The 24,337-nt window shown below is 38.7% G+C and overlaps 1 protein-coding gene across 4 annotated transcripts in view; it reads right to left on the reverse strand.

The window, feature by feature from the left end:
- nrxn2a (neurexin 2a) overlaps positions 1–24,337 on the reverse strand; it is a 118,776-nt gene that overhangs the window by 86,180 nt on the left and 8,259 nt on the right. For 2 of the 4 annotated variants that reach the window (XM_040150679.1, XM_040150676.1), the window contains exons 2-5: positions 8,810–9,943; positions 7,040–7,063; positions 1,267–1,296; positions 1,015–1,026 (exon numbers count right to left, since the gene is read on the reverse strand). In XM_040150679.1, coding sequence (XP_040006613.1) covers positions 1,015–1,026; positions 1,267–1,296; positions 7,040–7,063; positions 8,810–9,512 — 769 coding nt within the window. In that variant the 5' untranslated portion in view covers positions 9,513–9,943. The remainder of the gene's footprint in view (positions 1–1,014; positions 1,027–1,266; positions 1,297–7,039; positions 7,064–8,809; positions 9,944–24,337) is intronic. The other 2 variants (XM_040150680.1, XM_040150677.1) reach the window with 1 other exon arrangement.

Raw genomic sequence — 24,337 nt, forward strand, 5'->3', positions numbered from 1 at the left:
ATGAAGTTTCGATGGACCTGTAAAAAAAGTCACTAATACAGGAGCTGTAAGGATAACCAAACGAGTATGTAGATTCTGGAAAACCTTGTAAAATGTTGATTTTGTCAAAATCCATCCAAGAATATATTTTATCTCAACACAATACCTGAAGTAACATTTCTGTGATGAAGAAGATGAGGACTGAAGCAGTGTATTATACTGTCAGTGGGTCATCAAAGCCAATTCTCAATGCTTAGAGACAACACTGATTGCCATGGAGACAAGTTGGTGATTTCTATCTCAATCTCACAACATGTGGCAGAAAACACAAAGCATAAATGCAGTAGACTTCATATAATTCGGTGCCACTCATATTGTGCAGTCAAAATGCCCTTTTCTGTAACATCCAAATGTTTTACCTACAATACAAAGGGTGAATGTTTTTCTTCCAAGGTTCTAAATTGCAGTACTGTAGCTTTCTATAATTCGGATGTTATTAGAGTTAAAATCAGTTTAGAGTGTGGGCAAAATGATGTATGTTACCCATGTGTGCATTAATATGTTTCTTTTTTCTGACCAAGAACAGGACATCAGCAGTGTCTATCCCTGATTGTTTACTGGCATAACCCTGCTATGTACAAATATCTCTTCCACCAGTAGTTTGAACTCTCTTCCCTTGAATCTGTGCTCATGTGGATATTCAACACATTAGCACTACTGCAATGTAGAAATCATTTGAAGTGAATGTTATTTACAACCCACTGATCAAAGGTTAACAAACAAATGATCACTTGAGAAATCAGCGCTATCTTGTAACTGTATTAAAATTATGTATTTAAAAAAATCCCCTGATTATATGTTTGTGTATACTTCTTATTGTTTGAACAGGAAAAGTGAATAAATTGCTTTTTGTTTGGACCTGAGAGACATCTTTGGAATGAAATCCCTTTATTCTTTACTACTGACACCTGTTTATTTCCTTTGAAAAGACCATGAAACCAAACCGAAGAGATGCTATGAACATAGATGCATTACCTTGGCGAAAAACTGCAGAGGTCAAAGGTGATGTTCCTGTAGCTCAGTCAGTGGTCAGGACAAGGGTTTGACGGACAAAAATTGAGTGAGTAGTGAGCATAACATGACAAGAAGCAAAAACGAATAGGCAAGTATATGAGAAAAGAGGAGAGGAAATATTAGTGCAGCACAGTTAACTAAAATGATTTCAGGGGAAGGGAAATGTTGTGATCAGGTGGCTGGGAAGGAAAAGCAAACCAATAGACCCCATACCTTGGCGGTTTAACATCAGGTGCGCCAGACCTTGAGGGAAAGAACAGAAAAAAGGATACGAAAACAGGAAGTTCATAAAGAAGTTTGGGAGAACAAAAGCATTGTCACAATGTTGGACTGCAGTTTGTGACAGACATCCTGGGGTAGGTACGGATGTCAAAGTTCAAACTAAAATTATAAAGGGGAAATCAAACTAAAGACAGACAAACATCTCAAAGGAGGAGAGGGAAGGCAAGGAAAGAAAAAAACATCTTGACTGGTGCAACCCTTACAGGTAGTTGCTCACACAGATGCTTTTTTCTAAATGGAACACATACTGTATGTTTACTTGATGCAGACAGCGTTTGAGATGTATCAGATATACATAAAACCTGCTTTACACCTTATGTTAAAAACAACTACATGTGGTAACGGTAGTTCTATGATCTCTAATGTGGCTCTATAGGCTTAGCCCCTTATCTCCACTTTTTTACACACAGATATTTTGCATGTAAATGCTCAGCCAATCCCGATGAGCCTATTTAAGTTTCTATATGGCAGCATTTTATGAAAGGGCAGACGTGACACCACTCCTTATCCAGCAAATCTCTAGTGACTATCACACTATTTCTCACACACTATCGCACTATTTCACAGAAGATTTACCATTTAATAGAGTTCAGTAGGTTTAGCGGTGGAAAGTGAAGACTACGCCTCTGCTATATAATTACATAAAAACCATCTTAACAGGTCAGCCAGCAATGGCCTGCCACACCTGACCTTTTAATTTTGGAGAAAATCAGAAGGGAGCTTAGACACAACGCTGCACTGTGTCAAAACCTCACTGACTACAAACCATCATACAGTGGGTCAGCCAAGAAAAAAAATATCACATTCCACCTCCATATTCTGTCAAGTAGAAAGGGTAGGCGTCAGCCCAATGCAAAGGTTGTTGTGCTGGACATGGGGGCTGACGGCATTTGCTAACCCATTCAGGACTTAATGGTGGAACCCTTTTAAACAGTGAGACAGAAGGTATACTCCAAGCTAAATGTAACATAGCACATTATAAAACTATTACTACTAAAAATCTATGGAAGTAAAATGAAAATACACTGAAACCCATCATTCACATGATAGTGCTGAGCAGCTGAAGATGACAGTGTATAAAAGTGAAGCTGGTCTGCCTGTGCACACTGTAGCGATCAAAGCCAAATTTCCTTTAGTTTTGTGTGCACCACCAGCGTAAGTCTCTCACACCTTTTTCCTCTGTGAAGCACAGGCACAAAGAAGCTTAGACGACTATCTCACTGGGTCAGCCGGAAACTATATGGCATACCGCAACTGCTCCTCTTTCCAAAAAGGAGATGGGGATGACACAATGCAACACCTCTGCTGAGCACATGAGCCCCACTTTGCCAGCCAACACCAACAGCGCATCACCACTCTGGCCACTCACTCGGCCAAAGTTCAAGTCCCAGCTCAGTCAGCACGTAAAACCTTATGAAGTGGCGAGTAGCTGTTGCACATATCTCCTCTCGGTGTGGAATGGGCATGATTAACCCTGGGACGCTCCTGCCAACAGGTAGGCTTTTGTTATAGTGTGCCATTGCGAAGCCAGCGACTGAGCCTCTGGTTGGACAGGATTCACCCACAACCCTCTACATAGCAAACAAAGAGCTGCTGTGTGTACCCCCACTGTGGCTGTGCATTCCCCATGACATGTCAACTTATGTGTACACAAGGGATAAACTGCGCCACTTCTTCTTCCCTCATCACCCCTCAGGTGATGTCATTCTCCCTAGACATACTAGGATCTGACTGGACCTGAGCTCAAGCGTCATCTTCTTCTGGTGTCTGTATCCTCTAGTCCGCCTTATGCTATAAAAGAAGAAGTACATCTGTCAGCAGAAGTATAACGTAGCAGTACCGGCAAGGGGCTAAAAGGGCAGCACAAGGTTGTAAGCCACCACTGACAGGAGCAGGAGGGATGTCCGGTACCATCTCATTCCATCTGCTTGTCTTTTGTACAGGTGGGAGGGTGGATGGGTAAGTTGCCCATTATCCAACTAATGACCAGAACCAGTCACATAGCCATAAGCCAATGCTTTATCAAGTGGAGAATGCCCCAGTCTAACCATTCTCTGGTGGTTTCTGTGTAGCTGTAGAAAGGAGCTTTTACATGAAGAATTATGATGAAGAGTTATGATTACTCCAAACACTTCTGATCTTAGTCAAGCACTGGGGTGAGCAAAACTGACCTGCAACCCCGACTAATGTGTCTCTGACTAATCGAGACTGATGCTGGTGACCAATACAGGTCAGGGCAAGCAGCACTAAACAAGTGCCGTAGCCAACAAAGCAATCTTTGACTTTGACTATGTAGTTGTCATTCGGGGAGTTGAAAAAAAGTGAATGAGAAGTGGTGTCGTTGCTGCCCTTGTATTGGAGCAGCCACCCATTGAATATGCACGTCCCACTTGGTTGGGCCATACGTCCAAAGCTCACTGTATGGAAAAGCAGAGATATCTGTAGAATCCCATTAGAGAAGCAAGCTTTCATGAAAATAAACCACCTTTGCCACCAGTTATCTACTAGTTTTCTATTTTTAAATAAGCAGCAACCATAATAGTATAAGATGAGTTTCAGGGCAAACAAAAATGTATAACTAGGGGATGGATGATCATTTTATTAAATTGCTAACATGTTACTTTTAGGACCCTTATGTCTCACTCATTATATAACAATATTTCAGTGTTTTTTGTAATAAATAAAAACAAACACTTTGTCAAAAGCCAACTTTTCTAGAGAACTGTAAATGTTCTCTTGTAGAATCTATAAATTGGCTGATTTACTTTGTGGGTGGGATGTTAATGATCATTTCATCATGACACCCCATGTGAACGGCAATCATCTATTAGTAACGTGTTTGTTGTTCATATACATGCCTTTACTCATTTACATCTGCTGATCTTGGGTAAATCCATAATAAATTGTAAAACACCAAAAAACTGCCGCTGAATGATGCTTTGCGTTTTCTAACCTTGAGGCAATTTGCACCTCAGGCCACATCCCAGTTGTGTGATTCAGTGTGGGTTCACCCAGTAAAACTTAGCACGTGGATAGTATGACGGATACAGTGGGTGCAATGATAATATCCTAAAGAGTGCTGCCTAACTGGAATACATTACGTTATTTTTGCCATAGCTGAAACATGTTTTGATTTTGAATAAACGTTGCTTTGGAAAGGAAACATGCTAAGTATCAAGGTACGCCACAAAACTTCAAAAATTGTGTAATAACAGGCATGTGTTTCCTCACCGTATGTTCTTATGTGCTTGTTCGTATGTGCTTTCAACCTCCTAGACTCTCTCTTTCTCTTTATATTGATTTTATCTGTCTGTATGAAATTTTTCATATATAAAATTTGGTGGAGAATGAATGTCAATGTGCCTGCTAAAAAAGTAAAATAAATCTTGATTTCATTTTTTTTTTTTGCTTATAACTATGAACTTTTTGAAATAATTCCAACAAGAAAAGCATTGCTATCTTTGTACGTTTAATAAATAAATACAGTGAAAAAACAAATGCAGATGTTGAAGGACCTCTCAGTCATTATTGTGACATTAATTAGCGAGCATCTAAGAAGAAAGAGCCATTGCATGAGGATTAAGATTTGCTATATTTGTTTTTCCAAGAAAAGTACAGTATTAAGGAGCCTGTTGTAATGAGGGATTAATTCAAGGTCACTGAAAGATGCAAGCCCACCAGGACCAGCTTTCTTTCTTTCGGAGATTTCTATGCTGGTTTAGTCATCCCTGTAGTTCTTAGTGTGTCATTATCGGGCGCTTAGACATGAAACAATGAAAATGTGTTCGTATGTGGCATGCCTGTGTTGTGTAAGGTTTTCCTATACATTTGAAAGATTTCTCCGTTCTGTATCAGCCATGTGAGGTGGCTGTCCTTATCTCCTGTTCACAGACCTGTTTTTTTTTGCTCACAAAACATCAGAGGATGCTGCACTCTTGTGGCATTAGACCATGCCCCACCACGGGCTTTGTCGGCACAGATCGACGGGAGCCCACGTGCTGCATACTGTAGATGAACAACTCAGAAAACTCACCTGCTGTGCCAAAGGTTTTCACTGCCTTAAAGCAGTTCATCAGACAAATACAGATAATTCATTCCATGACCAAATATAGCATATGGGTTACCATTTTCGCCCATCTCTGAGGGGAGGAGGTGATTTAGCTAATGCATACATTCGTCTATTTCCGTCTATGCAAGGACAACAAAGACTTGCTGCCGAATAGTACATGCCGTGGTTTGAACGATAGAAAAAAAAAGGCATCTGGTGAGTGAGATTTTACTGTTATTGTTGTTTTCATGCATTCTGCATAGGGAATTGTCTCCATGTCAAGCTTTAATCCAATAAACATTCTGATGTGCTCTCTTTGCAGCATGTCATTTAATAATGCCTGACTTTTTGCTGGGAGCAGAGGCCTACCATCTTTGCTCATTAAGAATGATTAATGCTTGCTTTTGAAATAGTGCAAAGATGAAACCTTTTAACTGTTACTGAGGCATGCAGCTATATACCACAGTCACTAAGTCTTACTTATAGATGTTTTAAATACAGCATAGAGAATCTGTATCAAAAACATGTATCACCTCTAACAGCACATTATATCTAATATTATGTGTACCAAAATGTATGTGTGTCCTATCATTAAATCCATTCTACACTCATGTACCTGTTTTCTGCACAACTATGGTAAGAGACTATACATGAAGATAGTAACATTTTGCAACCTCTGTCTATTTCTGCTGCTGCGCACCAAATAAAGTGTCCGAAGCAGGATTTGGACAGCCAACGGAGAGCAGATGTGCATAGGTCTGTGCATTTTGAGTCAATAATAGTGATTTATAATGTGCAGTGGTTCAGTGCACCTTGTGCCGGTCTCCTGAGCCTGTTGGCTGCTCTTTCACCAGAACCAGCAGTCCTTACTGGGGAGATGGATGTCTTGCTCTCTTGCCAACTAAACAAATCTCCCTCCTCACTTTCAATCTTCATTTCACGTTCAGTATGCGCACCTCATTAGAAACCAATCCTGTTTAATTGTGGTCAGTTAAAATGTTGCCAATAACGAGAGAAATGTCTCTTTTCCTTCCAAAGGAGATTTGTTCCTCTTAAGAAAGTAATTTTATATGCGCCTAGGCAAAAACATCATTATACAAATATTATTACAATTTTATGAATGTCAAGGCCTCAGTATTATACCAGAGGATTTATGCCATCATGTTTGAGTTTAATCCACATTCTGCCCTTAGAGCATGATGGCATATAAGACTTAGTAAATCTTAACAGTAAACAGTAGTTTACATGAGGAAAATATTCACTGAAGAGAGAGGAAAAATACAGATGTTATAAATAATAAAACAGAGTATCTCTGTACAGTCATTTTCTCTGAATATGAATGCTCCCCATATTCTGAGACACCCACATATTCTGCAGACCTCTCCAGTCACCTTGAGCACACTGATTATACATACAATGAGCATTCAGCACATTAAGCGCCTTTTCCTTAGTGACCTCGTGACCACTGATAGTATATCTCCTTTTAGCTTAATTTGTTGGATGTCAGAACTGCAGTCCAAACTGACAATTACAACCTGATAATGACCAAACACACTCTCACACACAGAGGCTGTGGTGATAGCCTTTGCAATTAAGAGCATCACCAAAAACAAATTATGCTCATCATTATGTTCATTATATAATGCATTTTCTTACCTTCTACTTCTTTCTGGACAGCTGCTGGAGAATATAAGAAAAAACAAAAAACAGACGTATTTAATGTTCGCTGTGGGATATTTTAGTATCATTCCGCCACCAAACCTACAGTTTACATCAAAACTAACACAGAGGGTGGATATGTCATGTTTTGTTTCAACTTTCTGCTTCTTTCAATACCACAGCATGCATGTTGACTGACACGTTATCTGCCAGAACCTGTGAGTCTGGTCATTTGTTCTGTTAGTATAGTTGTTGAATATACATTGCTGACAAAAATAGTGGCACTGAATCCCATAATAGTCTATCTGTGACATATAATCACAGATAGAGTAACTGTCCAGTGCAAATGTGATGTCATTCAATAGTTTGTTTTATGAATATTACTAATCAGACAAGAATGTTTGGCAAAAAAATGTCAGGTTTCGTGATGTTTAGAAGCTATATTCATTATTCACTCCAGTATTATTATATCAGTTAAATAAGGCATACATGTAAAAAAAATGCAGGTTGCCATTAAAGACTGTATTATTGGCTAATGGCTAATAATGGTGTACAGATCGGTAATAAACTGTTAGAATGAATGCAATAAAAAGAACTTTTGGCTTGCAGGTTGAGAGTCCGCTGTGTAAATGAAGGTACCCCAGCAAGGATTAAGCTTTGTCTTTTTAGCCAGCAAGGTACCCACCCGTGACCCCTGACCTTGAGGAAGAAGGCTGCAGAGCTTTAAAGCCAAACATGATTTAATGTATAACATTTACTGTATAAGAGGGAAACTTGAGCTCACTTTAAAATGCCAAGTCCTATCCTTTCTGTTTTGTTGACTTTCCGAAATAAGAAAATGACATGCATTTCATATCCTGTTAAATGTCTTTGTGTTGAAAATGTGCAAACAGCCGTCACATTAGGAAGCTGATATCCTCTATGACTTGTGATGATAATTGTTGCAGAGAGCCAGGCTCACACACCCAAGCGCCCTTTGGGTACTGCTGTAGTATAATTTTGCCTGGATCGCTTTTGTGGTATGGGCGATGTTAATTATTCTCTGAAGCTCAATGAGGATTATCAATCATAGAATGGGATATTGATAAGATATTTTAACCATTTATAAGACAAAACTTTTCAGTAGCCAAAGTGCAATTGCATTACAAAAGAAGCTGTTTGACAAGGAAATCACGTAAGACTGCGCAGTTAACTATAGGAAATTGTATATCACAATTATTATTATATATTATCACATTCATTATGTCTCTAAGAATATTAATTGTGTATACTGGTGATATTTAAGTGTTTGTTATATATTTAATTTCTTATTGTCCAATAGTGATCCCTTCACAACTTGTGACCCAGGTAATATAATTAGGCTCAGACAGTGGTCTGGTACTACCATTTGCTTGTAGAGGCTAATGTTTGCAAACTTTAGATAGATATTACTCGCAGTATAGAATTAATTCACTGCCTCTGTAACTCTGCCCTCCTTGTTGTATTCTTGCACTACATTTTAACATTTAAACAAGCATTTACTATTATCCTTTGACTACAACTTAAAGCAACAGTTCAGCAAAAACAATATTACAACAATAAGCCTCCATCACAACTTCAAAACCCCCTTTTACTTCATAGAAAGCAACATATTTAACTATTAAATAAAAAAAAAAAAACGAAAAACACACAACAAAACGGAAAAAAAAAAAACCCAACAACCACAAAAAGGAATATTAATGCTAAAAAGACATTTTGTTACAAACAAAGGGATGACGTTTTTCTTACCTTCATGGCAGTACCTTCCCCTGTAGCTGGTATTGATACAGTCACAGAGGACCTCTCCTTGGCTGACAGAGCACAGGCCTTTGTTGCTGCAGGGAGAGTATGTGGCACATATGTACTCCAAATCACTATGAACAGCTTGACCATCCAACAGTACTGGTAGTGCCTCCCCCAGTTTCAAATTAGCTATAAAGCCCTGGAATGGCGGCTCATATTTAACAGTGCTGGACGTTAGGGCAGAGAGACGCACGTCAGGTGGGATCCCCCCTATGTAGAGGTCACTGGCCACCACCATCTCTTTTCTCTTGGACTTCAGCTCAGCTACTTTCTCTTCGTTGTCCACCACCAGCCTGGTCTCTCTGTAATTACGAGAAAGAAGGATTCTGTGCCAGCGCTGGTCATTGATACGCGTCTCTGTGTGCAGGGAGGCTGGTTCAGCACAATGGATGGTGAAGCGCATCTGGAGCCTCCCGTCTGCAATTAGAAGCTCCAGGAAGTCGCAGTTTCCTCCATCATCCAGATACAGCACCAGCGCTTTGCTGGTGTTGGTTTTCAGAATAAAGCTGAGCTCACCTGTTGTCTTGGCATCCCACTGGCCATAGCGTGTCCACTGACCAGGCACCCCCTCATATTCCAAAGCTATTCCTGTTACCACCAACCAAGCTAACAACAGTATCCAGTAAGCCTTGCCTTTACACCTGCCCATGATGATTACTATCTACAACTACTGGCTCCCTTGTATTCTCTAATTCATATGTATCCAACACAGCTGTAAGGACGAGATGTTATGTAGTGTCTACACTTCTTTTGTTATCACCCTAAAATTTGCAGAAATATTACTGCAACTCACACATGTGGTAAAAGACTTTCTTTAGCCTTGAGTGACTATCCTGATTCTTTTTGCCATCTTTCCATGTGTGACATGTGACAGACTCAACAAAGGAGGCACTTTGCATCTACTTTGGATGAGCTGAGGAAGAGAACAAACAACACATGTGATCCACAATACTGCGTGCTTCCTCGTCTTCGCCATCCAGTGTCTTGGCCTCCATCCAGTACTGTTCCTGTCAGTTCTCCATGGGTTAGCTAGGCATTGAGCCTAGTTGCAGCTGCCATTCTTCTCAGCCTCTCAACATCCTAAGACATAAAAGAAGAACATATTATGAACAGCTGGAAATATTATTAGCGATCTATTGTACAAAAAAGGTCAATACTGTAATCTACAGTCATTATGAATAAGATGGCAAATTAGCTACAAACTCTAACAGATTTTTAAAATGGCAGAGAGGGAAACATGGAGATGAGAGTGATAGGAAGTTTAATTGTTATGAAGAATTCAGTAGTCAGCATTCAGCAGTGGTTCACATTTTCATAGGTCTGGTTTACAACAACTTGCTGTTGACTGCTGGTTATCATAAAGATCATGGCTACAGCCTAGAGATTCAAGCAACAGGCCCTCAACATGATGCTTTGGCCGAGTACCATCTCAATCCTGGCGCCCCACCTCATGTCTTAACATTCATGCATAAAGGGAAACAGAGGGTCTCAGTAGCTTGCTGAGACCTGCGCTGATTTCTAAGAAGCTGGTGGGAAAAGTCTGTTTCATAAGCACCCCCACAGATGTTTTGGTGCAATGCATAGACTCACTAACTTCAGTGATGTTGAGCCCCTTAAGCCCTCTGCGCTCCCTGGGCTCCATCTAAGATGTTGCAGCTAAAAAACACATGCAGGCCAAAGGCTGGGAATGATGTAGAGGAAGAGGTCTTTCTTAGAAACCAACAAACAAAAACAAAAAATTCATGACTTATAACAAATAACAACAAAAAACAAAAAAAACAAAATTGAGCTCCAGTCTTTAGTGACTGAGAACCTGCCCTGACTCATTACTACCATTCAGGCTAAAGGCTACAACTGGTTTCCAACCATCCTGTGGAATTACGTCTGGGCACATATTCTTAGATACAAATTTGTATTTAAAGTATGAGAAAAGAGGTTCATTATTATCAACAATTTCCCTACAGAGTACAAAGCCAATAATGAATTTATACTATAGACAAGTATTGTCTGTGGTAGTCACAGCCTGATGTAGCTTATGCTTCTGTGACAAAAAAAAAAAAAAACTCACTGCAGTCCAAAACCTATTAAAAAAGGCATAAAAGAGCAATATCATTGTGCGATCCAGTTAAGTGATCAAAACCAAAATCATCTGCTACAATATACTACAACAAATGTGCTCAACAGAGTGGAGCAATACTGTAGATTTCAAGGATGCCTACTGTATAAACTGCATGCCAAACATCATACCTCTGATCAAACTCAAAATACGTGTGATTTAGAAATAACGTTGTAGAGTGAAAGTTGAGCTTTTTGCTCTTAACATTCGCAAAATTCACCAAAGTCACCCTGCCTCCTCAGAGAGAAAGGAATACAGATACTGTAGCACATTACTTGCAAGATGTTGATCCATTCGGATTCAATCAATTAGTCTACAAAAAATACTGACTGCTGTAAATAATTTGTTAAACATTATTTAACATTATTTCTATAAAGTTAAAGATGTAGGGTTTATCATAAACCACAAAAAGAGCTAATTTGTCTGAAAGCAGGAAATAATCTTTGTTATGTTAAACTGAGTTCTTTCACGTTTATAGACAGTTCTCAACTAGGAGCAGAGGCATTTCATGCAAGTGTGGCCCAATTTCATCTCTGCCACGGAGAGAAATAAAAAAATGTGTTTGAGTCTGCAGGGAAGGATAGCCTCTATTGGGTCTCTTTCTGATGAGGGACTGCCACAGTTGGGTGTATTCGCTAAAGGTAGGCGTCACAAGAAAGAGTGCATTACAGCAAATTCACAGTTCTCATCACTTCTCCCCAGAGTATCAGAAAGCTCCATGTTGGGAGAAAACCCCTCTGACAGACAGGTTTATCACGGGAATAGCTGTATCCAGGAAGGTCATAAAAACTGACACCCCTCTAACAGGATGAAATGCAATTTGCCAAGGCCAGGCATGGTGTGTAAAATGTTTCAGAGAGCCTGTTGCAGTTGTATATATGTGGTTGACCTCAGCTGCTTTTGATTTAGACAAACAATACATTTGTATTTTTGTATATGAAAATATAAGGAGGCAAGTGGTGCTTTCAGCTTCACGCCTTGTCCCATGATAACTGTTTTTCAGCAACTCTCATTTATACTCATTAGGAGCAACTTATGCTCCAAGACGGCATTGAAAGACATATAAATGAACCATGATCCGGATGTAGAAGAAAACATGGCCTATTTCAAACTATGAAATATTCTATAAAAACATTAATGTTTAAATAACCACATGCTAAATTTGAGCTAATTTGGTAGACACACAACATTACAACATTATGTTTAAATGCTGACATAAATAATTAATAATTTAAAAAAAAAAAAAGAAAAATTGTATATGACCATTGGTCATATACAAAATTGTATATGACCAACGTAAGTGTTTTTTGTATCTTGTACATCGTTCTGTGTCTGTATCTTTGACATCTCCTATGTTTCCTATACTAATCACCCACTCCCTTTAGTCACATCAATTTCACCAACACTCAAAATCTCTCTGGGCGGATATAACATACAAAGGCCTATTTCTCAATGGAGCTTTGTGGTGCTAGTCTGGCAATGTCATTTCTCTGCACTAGTAAAAAACTTCTAAGCTGAAGACAACAAGTCTTATCATGGGATTTTTGTAAGGATATGTTTATTTTTAACTCCTACTGACTTTTTTAAAGAAAATATCTATCACAGTAACATTTTTTAAATTACATTATTTTCTCTATTTTAGAAGAGAAGTGAAAAAAAGCTGCACTGTCTAAAACATTTTGGATGTTTTCTGGCTTTAACAGGATTGTTTAGCCCACTTAATTGATAGAAATGTCCTGACTCTTGAAAAAAAAGTAACAACAATGACATATATGGCAGAAAAGTCAAAATGGGGCCCTGTGTCAGCTGCCCCCCCGTCCACATAGGACCCACTATATATCCCACAATAATAACGTATCTACTTGTAAGTAAGGTGTTCAGAGTTAAGATTGTTATTGTAAAATATCACATTGCCTCCTTTACATTTAATGGATTTTCTCACTGGTTAACATGCTCTTTCTTTATTAATAACAACAGGCTCATTTTCATAGTCAGAATCTGGTGGAGAGGACACCAGGGGTGGCCAATTAATCTCATTTTAGTGTGGGCTGGTGCAAAAATTCAATAGCCCATCCAGATACACAGTTCTGTGCATCACAACCATTGAAAAAGAGAGATAATAATTCATTTAATCAGGTCTGCTGGCCTTCACTCTAACGAACACAGTGGCTTATTTTTTAATTGCCCCATATTTTTAATCAACAGTGAGGTTATTGTAATGTTATAGTTATCCCTACAGCATACAACAAAGTACCATGGTAATACCATAAAAATGGCACAAATACAGTGGTTTACCTATCACACCAATTTGAAGGCCTATATGATGTCAATGTATTGAATTGCAATGACACCGTATACATCTGATACAATTACCAATGCCACTGGAAAAGGACATTTTCTCTAGGGTTAAGGTCACTGTTACACTGCTGCACCATAGTGCATTTTTCATACCATCATGCATCATTATAGAACAGGCAGTGCCATTGTGTATTCTTTATACTAGTTAAGGTACTAGTAGATGAATAATTATCTTTATATTATATATGAGATACTTTATTTATATTGTAAAATTACATGCAAAGTGGTAACTCTGTGGGCGGCGTAGGCTTGGGTGGTAGAGCGGGTTGTTCACTGATTGCAGGGTTGCTGGTTCAATCCCCCGCTCCTCCTGTCCACGTGCAGAAGTCCCCTCTGGCAAATCCCTGAACCCTAAATTGCCTCACTTGTGAGTTGCTTTGGATAAAAGCGCCTGCCTAATAAATAAATGTAAATGTAATTTAATTCTGAAAATACCATCCACATATGATCACAGGACCGCTGTCAGTACAAACAATTGATGGTGGTTAGACATCTCCTCCTTACAGCAATTTCTACACTGACCTTGTTAAAAATGCTACCGCTACTCAGAGGCAATCATGCTTCAGAGTCACAAAGTAAATGACAAAACGGGCAGAAGCTGATCAGACATGTTAATCTATAAATGATGTGTGATATTAACATCACACGTGACTTGGCAAAACACACCACATCACTTAGCCTGTTAACTACAGAGTTACAGCAACGTAAATTTAAATATTTTGAAAATGCTGAACTGCAAGTTGTAAATATTACAGTAAGTCCCATAAATTAAGATTCAACACTTTTGTTGTGTGAACAACCCTTACTATATAGCTGGGGTGCTGACTAAGATTATTGAAGAGATACTGTAGTGGAGTTTGACAACTCTGCTACTGCTCTTCTAATCTTGAGTACCGTGCCGAACGGGAAGCAGAGCGTTTACAGTCGAATATATGGAACTTTTAGGTCTGGCCGCTGAAAAATTGAGAGTGGAGGACTCTCCACATAATACAGTTTCAACCATAAAGCCGTCTGCGTTCAATCAATATACATTATTCTCTTCATTGGAACATCTTCAGGATTGGTCTGTTACGACTAGCAGTTCAGCAGTGAAGAGATGCTGCAAGCAATAGCTGCTACTAAAAGTCAACTTGCTACACTGGGGAGGGAAAGAAGGGCAGGACTAACACTTTTGCTTGAATTCATGGCTGATGAAAGGAATCTTTGTGTGATCCTCAACACTTCAGTGAACACAATGATGAACTTAAAGCATTCCTCTGAAGAGTCCATTGGATAAACAGGTGAAAGAGTACAAAAGGAGGTGGGCTGTGAATTCAACGACAAACTCACTCAACTGCCACAAGTATGCTTAACAAATCTGAGAATTGCAATTGTATGCAGTTTGCTATGGTTTGGGGGAGACACTTTTCTTTTGTCACAATCAGGTTTAACAGGATTAGAGTAACAATGTTTCCATGTGCCACTGTGGCAGTTACTGTATGTCTTTTGTGTTATCACTGTTTAAACTGCCTGTGTATGTTTGATTTAACCATATATAAGGTCACTGATTGCTTGTTGAAAAGGCATGTTACATTATGCTGATTGAGTCTGCCTTTACTGCATGCACCAGTTTCTGTTTACTGCTTTAATGAACTGCGAGTGTTCTCCTTTTTGTCTAAATTTTACCCAAGCAGGTTCTAGAGTTACAGTGCAGAAGAATGTAGCATTTGTCCCCAATATACCACAGGGTTGTTGTTCCCCAGCTGTTTAGCTCTATTCTTTTCACTCATCAGTTTTCCTATTAGAGGACAAGTGGAGGCTGACCAGCCCATCATTCTCTAAATGGAGCCTGCAAGACTGTGAAAGCAATGCCACTAGACCTATAGGAGCGAATGTAAGGAAAACAACACTCAATATGCATGGCCAATCTACTAGAGGCATGGGTCTGTGTATTGAGTAAAAGACTTCTCACCACACCTCTGTAATCTTTTACCCCTCAACCTTGGGCCTTATAGTCTGAGTGAGGCTAGAACCAAATAGGGCATGTCAAGCGATATTACTTGCTATGGTGTGGTACAAATATCTAATGAATTATCTACAGCATTTTGGCATAGCATTTGTGTGTGCATAAGATTGCCTTTGACTGTGCCAAAGCAATTCCAGGAAAAGAAGAATGTTACAGAAATAATCTGTGCTCTTTGTTGGGGTGAGACACAGCTCTTGAGTAACTCTCAAGCTGGCGTTTCTTATAGAACTACTTCAGCTGTTACCTCAAGTCTGCTAAGATTTTATTATAAGCTTTCTATTGATGCAGAGCAATCCCAGCTCTAATCTTCACCCTGAAGTTTCCATTATAAACCTACTTTTGTTTTCCCAAAACCAGAGTGAGCAACAAATAAAATAACAGAGTAATGTTTTAGTGTATAGTTAATGTAGTATCATACTAACTCTGATCTAAATTAGTTGATTTTTCTATCAATAAACTAGGTTTACTTCAAAGTTTAGGCCTAAATAAAATGTTTTTCTGTGTCGTTTGATTCCATGTGATCAATATTGCTTGATGCAGGCAATTATGATGTTGGATTATTTTTTAGTTTAGTTGGACAAATATGAACGTGATACACATGGCTGTTCAGTGAACTTGCAAAAGTCACCATCATATGTCTTTATCCTTGGTTGAATGCCCAAATTTGTGGCACACACCGACTGTAGGGACAAATATCAAAAGATATTAAATAAATCAATGACTCAAGACTGGTGCCCGTTCAAAATGTACCTGTCGTTAGGGGCTGATTACTTGTCCTGTGTCAATCCAGCTTGCAGTTTTCTTGAGAGCATCACTTGACACTGCACTTCCTTGGGTCCTGGGTACTATACCTACCTTGACCTGGCAATGCTAGAGTAAAGCCATCAATTCTGGAGTTGGCTGCTTTACTCGGCTCCGATAGTGTCTGGGTAATGGCGTAGAAAGTGCCGTCACAGTTGAGTTCTGCATGTCTTAAAACCCTGGCATGTTCATGATGTAAACTGTCTGCACAATCTGCCCTGCCCTCGTAGTTTAGTTCCACCTTTTTCTTCATGTCAAGTAACGTGTAGAAAAGCGATGTTTTAAGCTTTCTGGAGAATCGCTCACCCAAAAAACTTCACAGTCGACACTGCAGTTCCTTGGATCATCAGCTATAGACTTGCAAAGTTTGAAGTCGATCGGATGAGCAGTTGTCGAAAAAATCAAAATACAGACAGACGGATCTGTCTGTTGCTATAGACAGAGATTCCTCCATTTATAGTTAGATTGGAGAAGTACTTACAGTCATATTATTCTTTGTCTTTTCCCTGCTTCTCAAGTTCACAGCCCTTTGAGTCATTTATATAAAGATACAGAACAGAAGTATCTTCTGAATGAGACATCACAGACAAATGGAACAGTCGGTTGAATCACTGTACAGCGTTTCATATCAAACGAGAAAAGAGCTGTAAGAATTATTACTATTAATCATCAACGAAAACAATGACTATGAAAGAAGACTGGCTCGACCTATGTACAATATGTCATTTTATTTAACGGAAACTTTGGATTAGAGATTAAAGATGTCACACAATGGTTGCTGCCTTGGAACAAATCAGATTAACATTTTTTTGCTTTTTAGCATAGGCTTTCATTGATGGTAGAGCTGATGAAATACAAAAAAAAGTTATGCTTTGTATGCTGTCAATTAATGAGTCATTTATGTATCTATGTAGTTGCATGTTTTAGTAATTACAGAGTGTAATTGGGAATTGATTGCTTCAAATAATTCGGAGACAAAAACATATATGCTTTTTTTTTCAAAGTGACAAAGTGTAGGGACAGTTCAGAGTTTGCTGATAACTGAGAGTAGACAGGCCGGCTGTTACTTCTGGTTACAAATTGTTTTCCTGCCTCTAAATGTACAGTTCAGAATGTATTTACTTCTTCATATTTAGTCAGGAATCTCCAGGAGACAGTATATATATAAAACTTGCTTGCCCATCATGGGAAAAATTGTTGGTTTACCATTATCGTTAATGACAAAGAGTACAAAGATATGTAATCAGTCATGAATCTTTAAAAACTATGTAAATCATTAACATAGTTTTTGTTTTCATGAATGTAGTTGAGTAACTGTAATTTTTTTTAGGTTGTTCCGCTATAGGGACAACAGGAGACAGTGGCTCAGGAGACCGAGAAGTACTGATGTATAGCAGACGAAGGTATTGACCAGGAGACTTTCACTGCACCACCAAGTCCACTGCATGTCAGTATTCCAAAAGAAAAACAGTTTTATTAATGATTTACATAGTTCACACTTTGTGAAAACACTAATAATCTTTCCAACCACCTTTCAAAGTGACAAAGTATTCTTTTTTTATTCATTTCTGATTGTACGTGTTTGTCTTATGAAAACGCAATTTGAGTAATAAAATCGCAACCTAACTACTAAATCAAATCCCTTTTAAGTCAATGGTTCACACCCAGAGTAGATAAATATAGCACACATAGATAAATCTTTTAAAACCATTAACTAAAAAAAAAAAAAGAGAACTAAAATCAGGCTGAAGCAGTGTGATGCCATGAATGTGATCTGAATGATCAACTATCCCACTGCAGGTCACAGTTTGTGTGCCTCAAGGGATGTGCCCAATACGCCTTTCCTTGGGACTGCACTCTCCTCCACCTTATTGTTCCTCCGACGACACCATATTCAGTCATCACACCAAGTCGCACAACCAGCAGGAGTTTGCATATGACTCTGACAATTTGTTAATTAGTGAAGGGAATGAGATGGAATATGAGCTAAATTACGAATAATTCTGAAGGAACTGTAATGATGACCAAAAATTAATTAATCAATTAGTTATGTTTGATAATCTACTAGGTCATTTTTCAGGCGTTTCGTTGTCTTATATGATAATAAACTGAATATCTTTTTGTTGACTGGGCAAAACAAGCAGTTCTTTAAGAAACAGTGATTGGTATCTTTTTTTTGCCCAGTCAGGAAAATAATCAGCTGAGTAACTGATGAGTATAGCAATTATTATGAAAATATTACCTACAGTACATCTTTCAAACTGCTTTCACAAATGTGTATACAATAATACAAATTTATGAGGATACACAATAACATGAAGAGTACATGCACAATGAAAATGCAAAGGTTAGCTGGAAGCACCAACAATATAAATATAACAATCTAAACTTTTTTGTGAACAATAATAAGTCTATGTAACATTTATAAGCTCGAGGAGCTTCTGGTCAGTTGAAAAAAAAATGTTTAAGCTTGAATTATGCTGCATTGAAAGTACAGCATATAAATAGGACATGCATGCAAATATAAGCAAGCAAACGGCAGCAGGGGGTTGTCACTCGGGCCCTGTTACTGCCTGGGGACCTACAGCACAGTTACAAGGACAACACCCGCCCTCCACCCTGCAGCACCCGGGACGAAGCCACAGAAGGCTGCTCAGCTGTGTGGGATCACTCTAACAAGCTGCTACCTCAGTCTGGCCCAGCTGAAGCTTATTACACTGCTTGCTAGGCGCCTATAAAAGCAGCCTCAGTGAGCTGTTGTTGCTGGGTTTTGGGTTGGAATAAATTCTGTCTTTGTTTGCCATGCCAATGACTCCTCTGTGAATCTGTACCAGCCTGGAAGAAAAGTTTACTTGAACTCAAGACTAGAATTGAAGACATTCAACCTGTTATTTATGTAAAAAACATATGAGGGATACAGAAGTACCCGAATTACAGCTAAGTTATGTCATGAAAATTTGGGCTGGTGATGTGGTTGAAATATCTCTCTTTCTATTACAGAAAATAATGTTTTCTGCTATCGATATGTGTCATAATATGGCAGATATATGCAAGACACTATATATATCAAATGCATTGCAATGTACTGCATTCCACTGTTAGGCATCACATCAGGCAAATCCCCTCACACATTATTATTATAATATTGTTAGTTTTATAAAATAGTATTGTGTCTAATGTGTTATGATGTTTTCTTTGCAAATGTGCATGAAGCTGCAATTTGTTTTGTGTTAATTAAATCTTGTATCTAATCTTGTCCACACAACACCAATTGAATTCATTGGACTAATCTGTCTGTTATAGTATTAAAAGCTGTGTCCCGTCTCCCATTCCTTCTTTGGAGTCCATGTTTCAAGGCTCAAAACGTCATAATAGATCCACCAGGCTGTCTCATTCCAACGAGTTTTGATATTTTAACTGAATTTGGAGGACACACAAGTTACTAATGCAATGGATGATCATTTTGTTGAACTATTTTCCATGTGTGATACTAAAAATCTCGGGGTTTGTATTGAAAGAGGGTCTAAAGAGGGATAAGCCATGAAGCGACGGGGAACTGAAACTGTCCTGTAAAAAAACTAACTCATAGGTCGTCTGTGCAAGCAGTTTATATCCAGTTTAGATCCATAGTTACATTTATTATGACGGGAGCAAAGCAGGAAGTGAGGTCATGAAGTATATAGAATGACAAAAGAATTGTTCAGGTTGGAGCTGTTAACAGCACCAAGGTAAAGTGTTTTTACACCTGGGTTTTAAAACGCGACCTAAATCCAAAAACGCAGTTAGGATAATAATTGTTACGAGTACACCCCTTTAAATTACACCTGGTATTTCTATATGATCTCACTGTCTGTGATGTCTGCATTTTGACTACATGCAGCTTAGTGGGCGCAACATTCAGCACTGTTGTGTAGCTGAATAATTGGGACTGTCAGCCATCCACCATATTTGCAAGATATGATGATGTAGACTCTGTATTTACTTTGTTTTACAGGCAAACAATAGATTTCAATATTGTTGAATGTGAATGCGTCAGCAGAGAATGCATATCGAAGCAGACTCATTACTCCTGCTCTCCTCACCTCCCCCAGTGGCACTCTGCTCCTTCCTGGATTTAACTTACAGGAGATAAAAGGAAAAGAGAAAAAGTGGCAAGATAAACTGAAGACCGTGTGGAAAGGTTTATTTATTACTCCATTATCAGAAATGGACATCTGCTGTGAATGAAATAAAACTACTATAAAAGGCAAAGCTTGTGCCAAACACACGCCATGTCCATTACAGTTTTTATACAATGCTAACAATTTAAAGAATAAATACATAATATTACATAAATTTGCTATTGTCAATAATAATGTCTGTCGACTCCAGAACAACTGTACAGAAACTGAGATTAAAAAAGAAAAAACCATAAGTCAAGTATTGTGACGCAAGAAACTGGCTGATTTCAGACCAATAAGACCGATTCTTACATTTTGTTTAGTTCAACCGTTCCTTTAATATGGAGTTTAGGTTAACTAGTAATGTCATAACAAGTCTCTACAGCCATGCTAGTGGCTCTGTGAGGCTGTACACTGTCACAATGACAATGCTAACATGCTGATATTAGAAGGCATAATGTTCCTCGTGTTCATCATCTTAGTTTAGGGTGTTAGCATGCTAACATTTGCTACAGTAACTAAAAACAAAGTAGAGCTCACAGAGTCAGTAGGATTCATCCTCTGCGGTCACTGAATGTCCGTACCAAATTTTATGCTGACCCAGCCAATAATTGTTCAGATATTTCAGTATGGACGGAGGTGGTGGACCGACCAATCAACCAGTAAACAGACACTGCCATAGAGTCCGGCTGCTACTGTGGCTACAAATTAAGCTACTATCATTTTTTTTATTTTTAATTACAGCTAATTTAATTTACATACTGTTAGGTGTTTTATTGCAGGCTTTTCAGATAACAGCAGTACAAAGGTCTCCTCAGTTTCAACTGTGTTAATACATTTATGTGTTTGACGTGAACCACCCTCGATTTCAAGTTGAATAGCGGTCCGTTTAAAGGTTCAAAGTTCAAAGGTCAGTTTAAAGTAAATTGCAATATTTGTTTACAAAAGTCAGTTCAGGTTATTTGTGGTTTGTGCCGAGCAGAAACCATTTATCTAGTGAAACACGTGTAAACAGTTGTCAGTTTTTAATTTGGCGCCATCAAATTATGAGCCCTGGTGAAAAAAGTTTTCCTCGCTGCAGCTTACGCATTAAACACTAAGGTGATGCTTTTTCTCTTCACATGTGTCACCTTGCCTCTTGTCTCGTAGCCTCTGTTGTATGCTACCCTCTTTCCCCTAACATGTAAGAAAGCGTGAGATTCATATTTTCAACAGTGCACTACAGTGTCCCGAGTTCAAATGTATGCCAAGTTGCAAACAACACTCTCTTCTACCGGCTTTATGAATCATACATTTTATTCCTTCTACTTGTTCCTCAGTCTTTTTTTGGAGGTGACTTTATTGGAATAACTCAATCTTTTATGATGGGCATGCACTCATCTATAGTGGTTGGAGTGAGACTTGAAACTTTAATTACTCATAGATGACATTTTCTATTTACTTTTGCTGAGAATGTGTCTTTATTTGGTGGGTAGGTTGAGGGAGCTGGCTGACGAATTTTGTCATTTCGTGTGTTACTCTTGAATGGTGTCAGTATTACAGTATGAGTCTTTGCAGCTGGCCATTAAATCGAAAATAAAGCATTTGATAGATCTGATTTGTAGACAAGCATCTTCCATATATCATTTACTTAACATTGAAATACCTTGTTGCCTGAGACTGTTACTACTGAATAATGATTCTTCATTGTTTCATAATTATCCGCCCAACAACCCTGTATTTAATTTACTGGTTTGACTGCTGTGAAGAAACTGTGTGTTGTGCGATTGAAACCCCCACATTCACCTAACCATATCCAATGGCTTTATTTTTTCCTTGAAATACCTTGCAGGGAAATATCAGCAAGAATAAATTGTGGGACTAAGCAAGAGTCAACAAGTTGACTTTTTTGTATTCTCCATTTATTTTGGAGTAAGGTGGATGGGAGTTTATTGACGGAAAGCTCTTGTATAGCTGCTTGTGTTCAGACAACATTTAAAGGAAAAGTCAGACATTTTGTTTTCTTACTGAGATTTCGATCAGAAGACTGATACCACTGTCAGGTCTGCATGGTATGCTCAATGTGAAGCTATAGCCTGTTGCAGGCTAACTTAAGTTAGCATAAAGGCTGGAAAAAGAGGAAATTGACTATTTCTTGGTCAGGACCTGCAGTCTCCACTGGTTGCCTGGCAACCAGTATTCAAGAAATAGTCTAGCACATAATCCCCTGTAAAATGGTGATTTGTTGTTATTTCACTTCAACACAATGTGTCAATTAGTGAGCTTAAGAGGTGCTGGTGGGTGAATTTTTGTTACCTTTGGACAGAGCCATTCTAGCTGTTTTCCACTGTTTCCAGCATATTTCCCAAAATGTCAAACCTTTCCTTTAATATTTCTTCACCGGGACCTTGGCCGGTTTTGTTAAATAAAAAAGGTTTCGTAGAAAAGCATATTATATTCCTCAGATGAGGGTATTGACAAATATATTATTTTGGCATTGGTACAGTAATGATACATTTCAAACCATACCCAGCTATGAACTTTTGCTTTTAGTTTTGATTTCCTCTGCATATTATTTCCACAGACATTTTGCATTTGTGGAAAGCTTTTTGCTTCAGCTGCAGGCTTAAGAGGTATAATCAACATCCTCACCAACATCCGCAGCAGCAGAATCATGACCCCTGCCATCAGGCTTATACATAGTCTTCATCATCAGCAGGGCCATCATTATTGTCATCGTCCACTTGATCCTCCTCTTGACCGTTATCTCATATCTCTCCATCAACTGTTATCCTGATCATTTATATGTTGCATAATTTACAGAACAATGTATAACCCTTCCAATATCTGCAGTGCTGAAAAGGAGATGTTTGAACTTGCACTCTCTTCACACTGTGTGCTGCACACATTATTTTTATCTGTGACATAAAAGTAGCTGTTTGAAAATATGGACTTTAATTGTACATTTTCAACTATTACACATTACAGTAACAATCGTGTAAAATTGTTTTTGTAACATGAGCTGTGATGGTCACGCTGGTGGTGTGTGTGTGCCTACCCTTCTTCTTCACTAACTAACAATTTGTCGCGCTGGGAGAGCTCTTAAAAATACAGGCACACACAGAAAACTGCGTTCTTGTATATTTAAGTGTGGCAAATATGAGCAGATATGGTGCTGTGGCTTGAACCACATTCAGGCTGAACAACCAACTTAAAGCGTCTGTCTACTTGCTGGAACAGTATGTGGGCCATACAGTGAGTGCATGTCAACAGAACAGAAGTTTCAATTTTCTCAGTGCACAGGGTGCTGTAACAGCTTATATTTTCACAAACCAGCAAGCCAGGTAATTAGGTAGCTAACGACGTAAAACTAGCTACAAGCATAAACATGGCCGTGTGCACATTACTCTCATTAAGTAAATGTGAATGTACTGTAGGCGTAAGAAAGGAAAAAATGCATGCACATCTGCTTACTACATAGCTATAACTGTTATATCATTTGAAATGCTTTCATTTTGAGATGCAATTTGGTTGGGTCTCCACAGCAAAAAATCTGATTTAAATAACAAGACAGCAGGCATAATCCAGCTCATACATTTTCACGCTGCAAAATGAACCTGCTATAATCACCGCCTCTGTCCAGTCCAGCAGGATCAGAGCACCACCCTTATCACACTCAGGGTGGAGGTTGGGTCGTGGCTATCTGGGGCTCAGCTGATACGCAAAGTCTACCGCACATCATTAAACAGAATTTAGCCATTGCACACAGTATCTACTGTCAACATTTGATTTATTCACTCATACTTCATTGCTGGGGGAAAAACTGCTTACATACAGAACAGGATCAACACTGAACAGAACTAAATGTCTTAGCTTAATTTTTTGAAAACACTGACTGAAAAGAAATGTTCCGCTTGTCACCCACTCTATCATGTTTCAGTACATAATGACATGAATGATGTGTGTAGACAAGCAGAGGATGGTGCGGAGCGCCATTTAGTCAGACGCTGTTAGTCTCACACAGGTAAGCCAAAGTAGGAACGAGTGGGAAAATC

This window comes from Xiphias gladius, chromosome 17 (genome assembly GCF_016859285.1).
Source record: "Xiphias gladius isolate SHS-SW01 ecotype Sanya breed wild chromosome 17, ASM1685928v1, whole genome shotgun sequence".
NCBI classification, from domain to species: Eukaryota; Metazoa; Chordata; class Actinopteri; order Istiophoriformes; family Xiphiidae; genus Xiphias; species Xiphias gladius.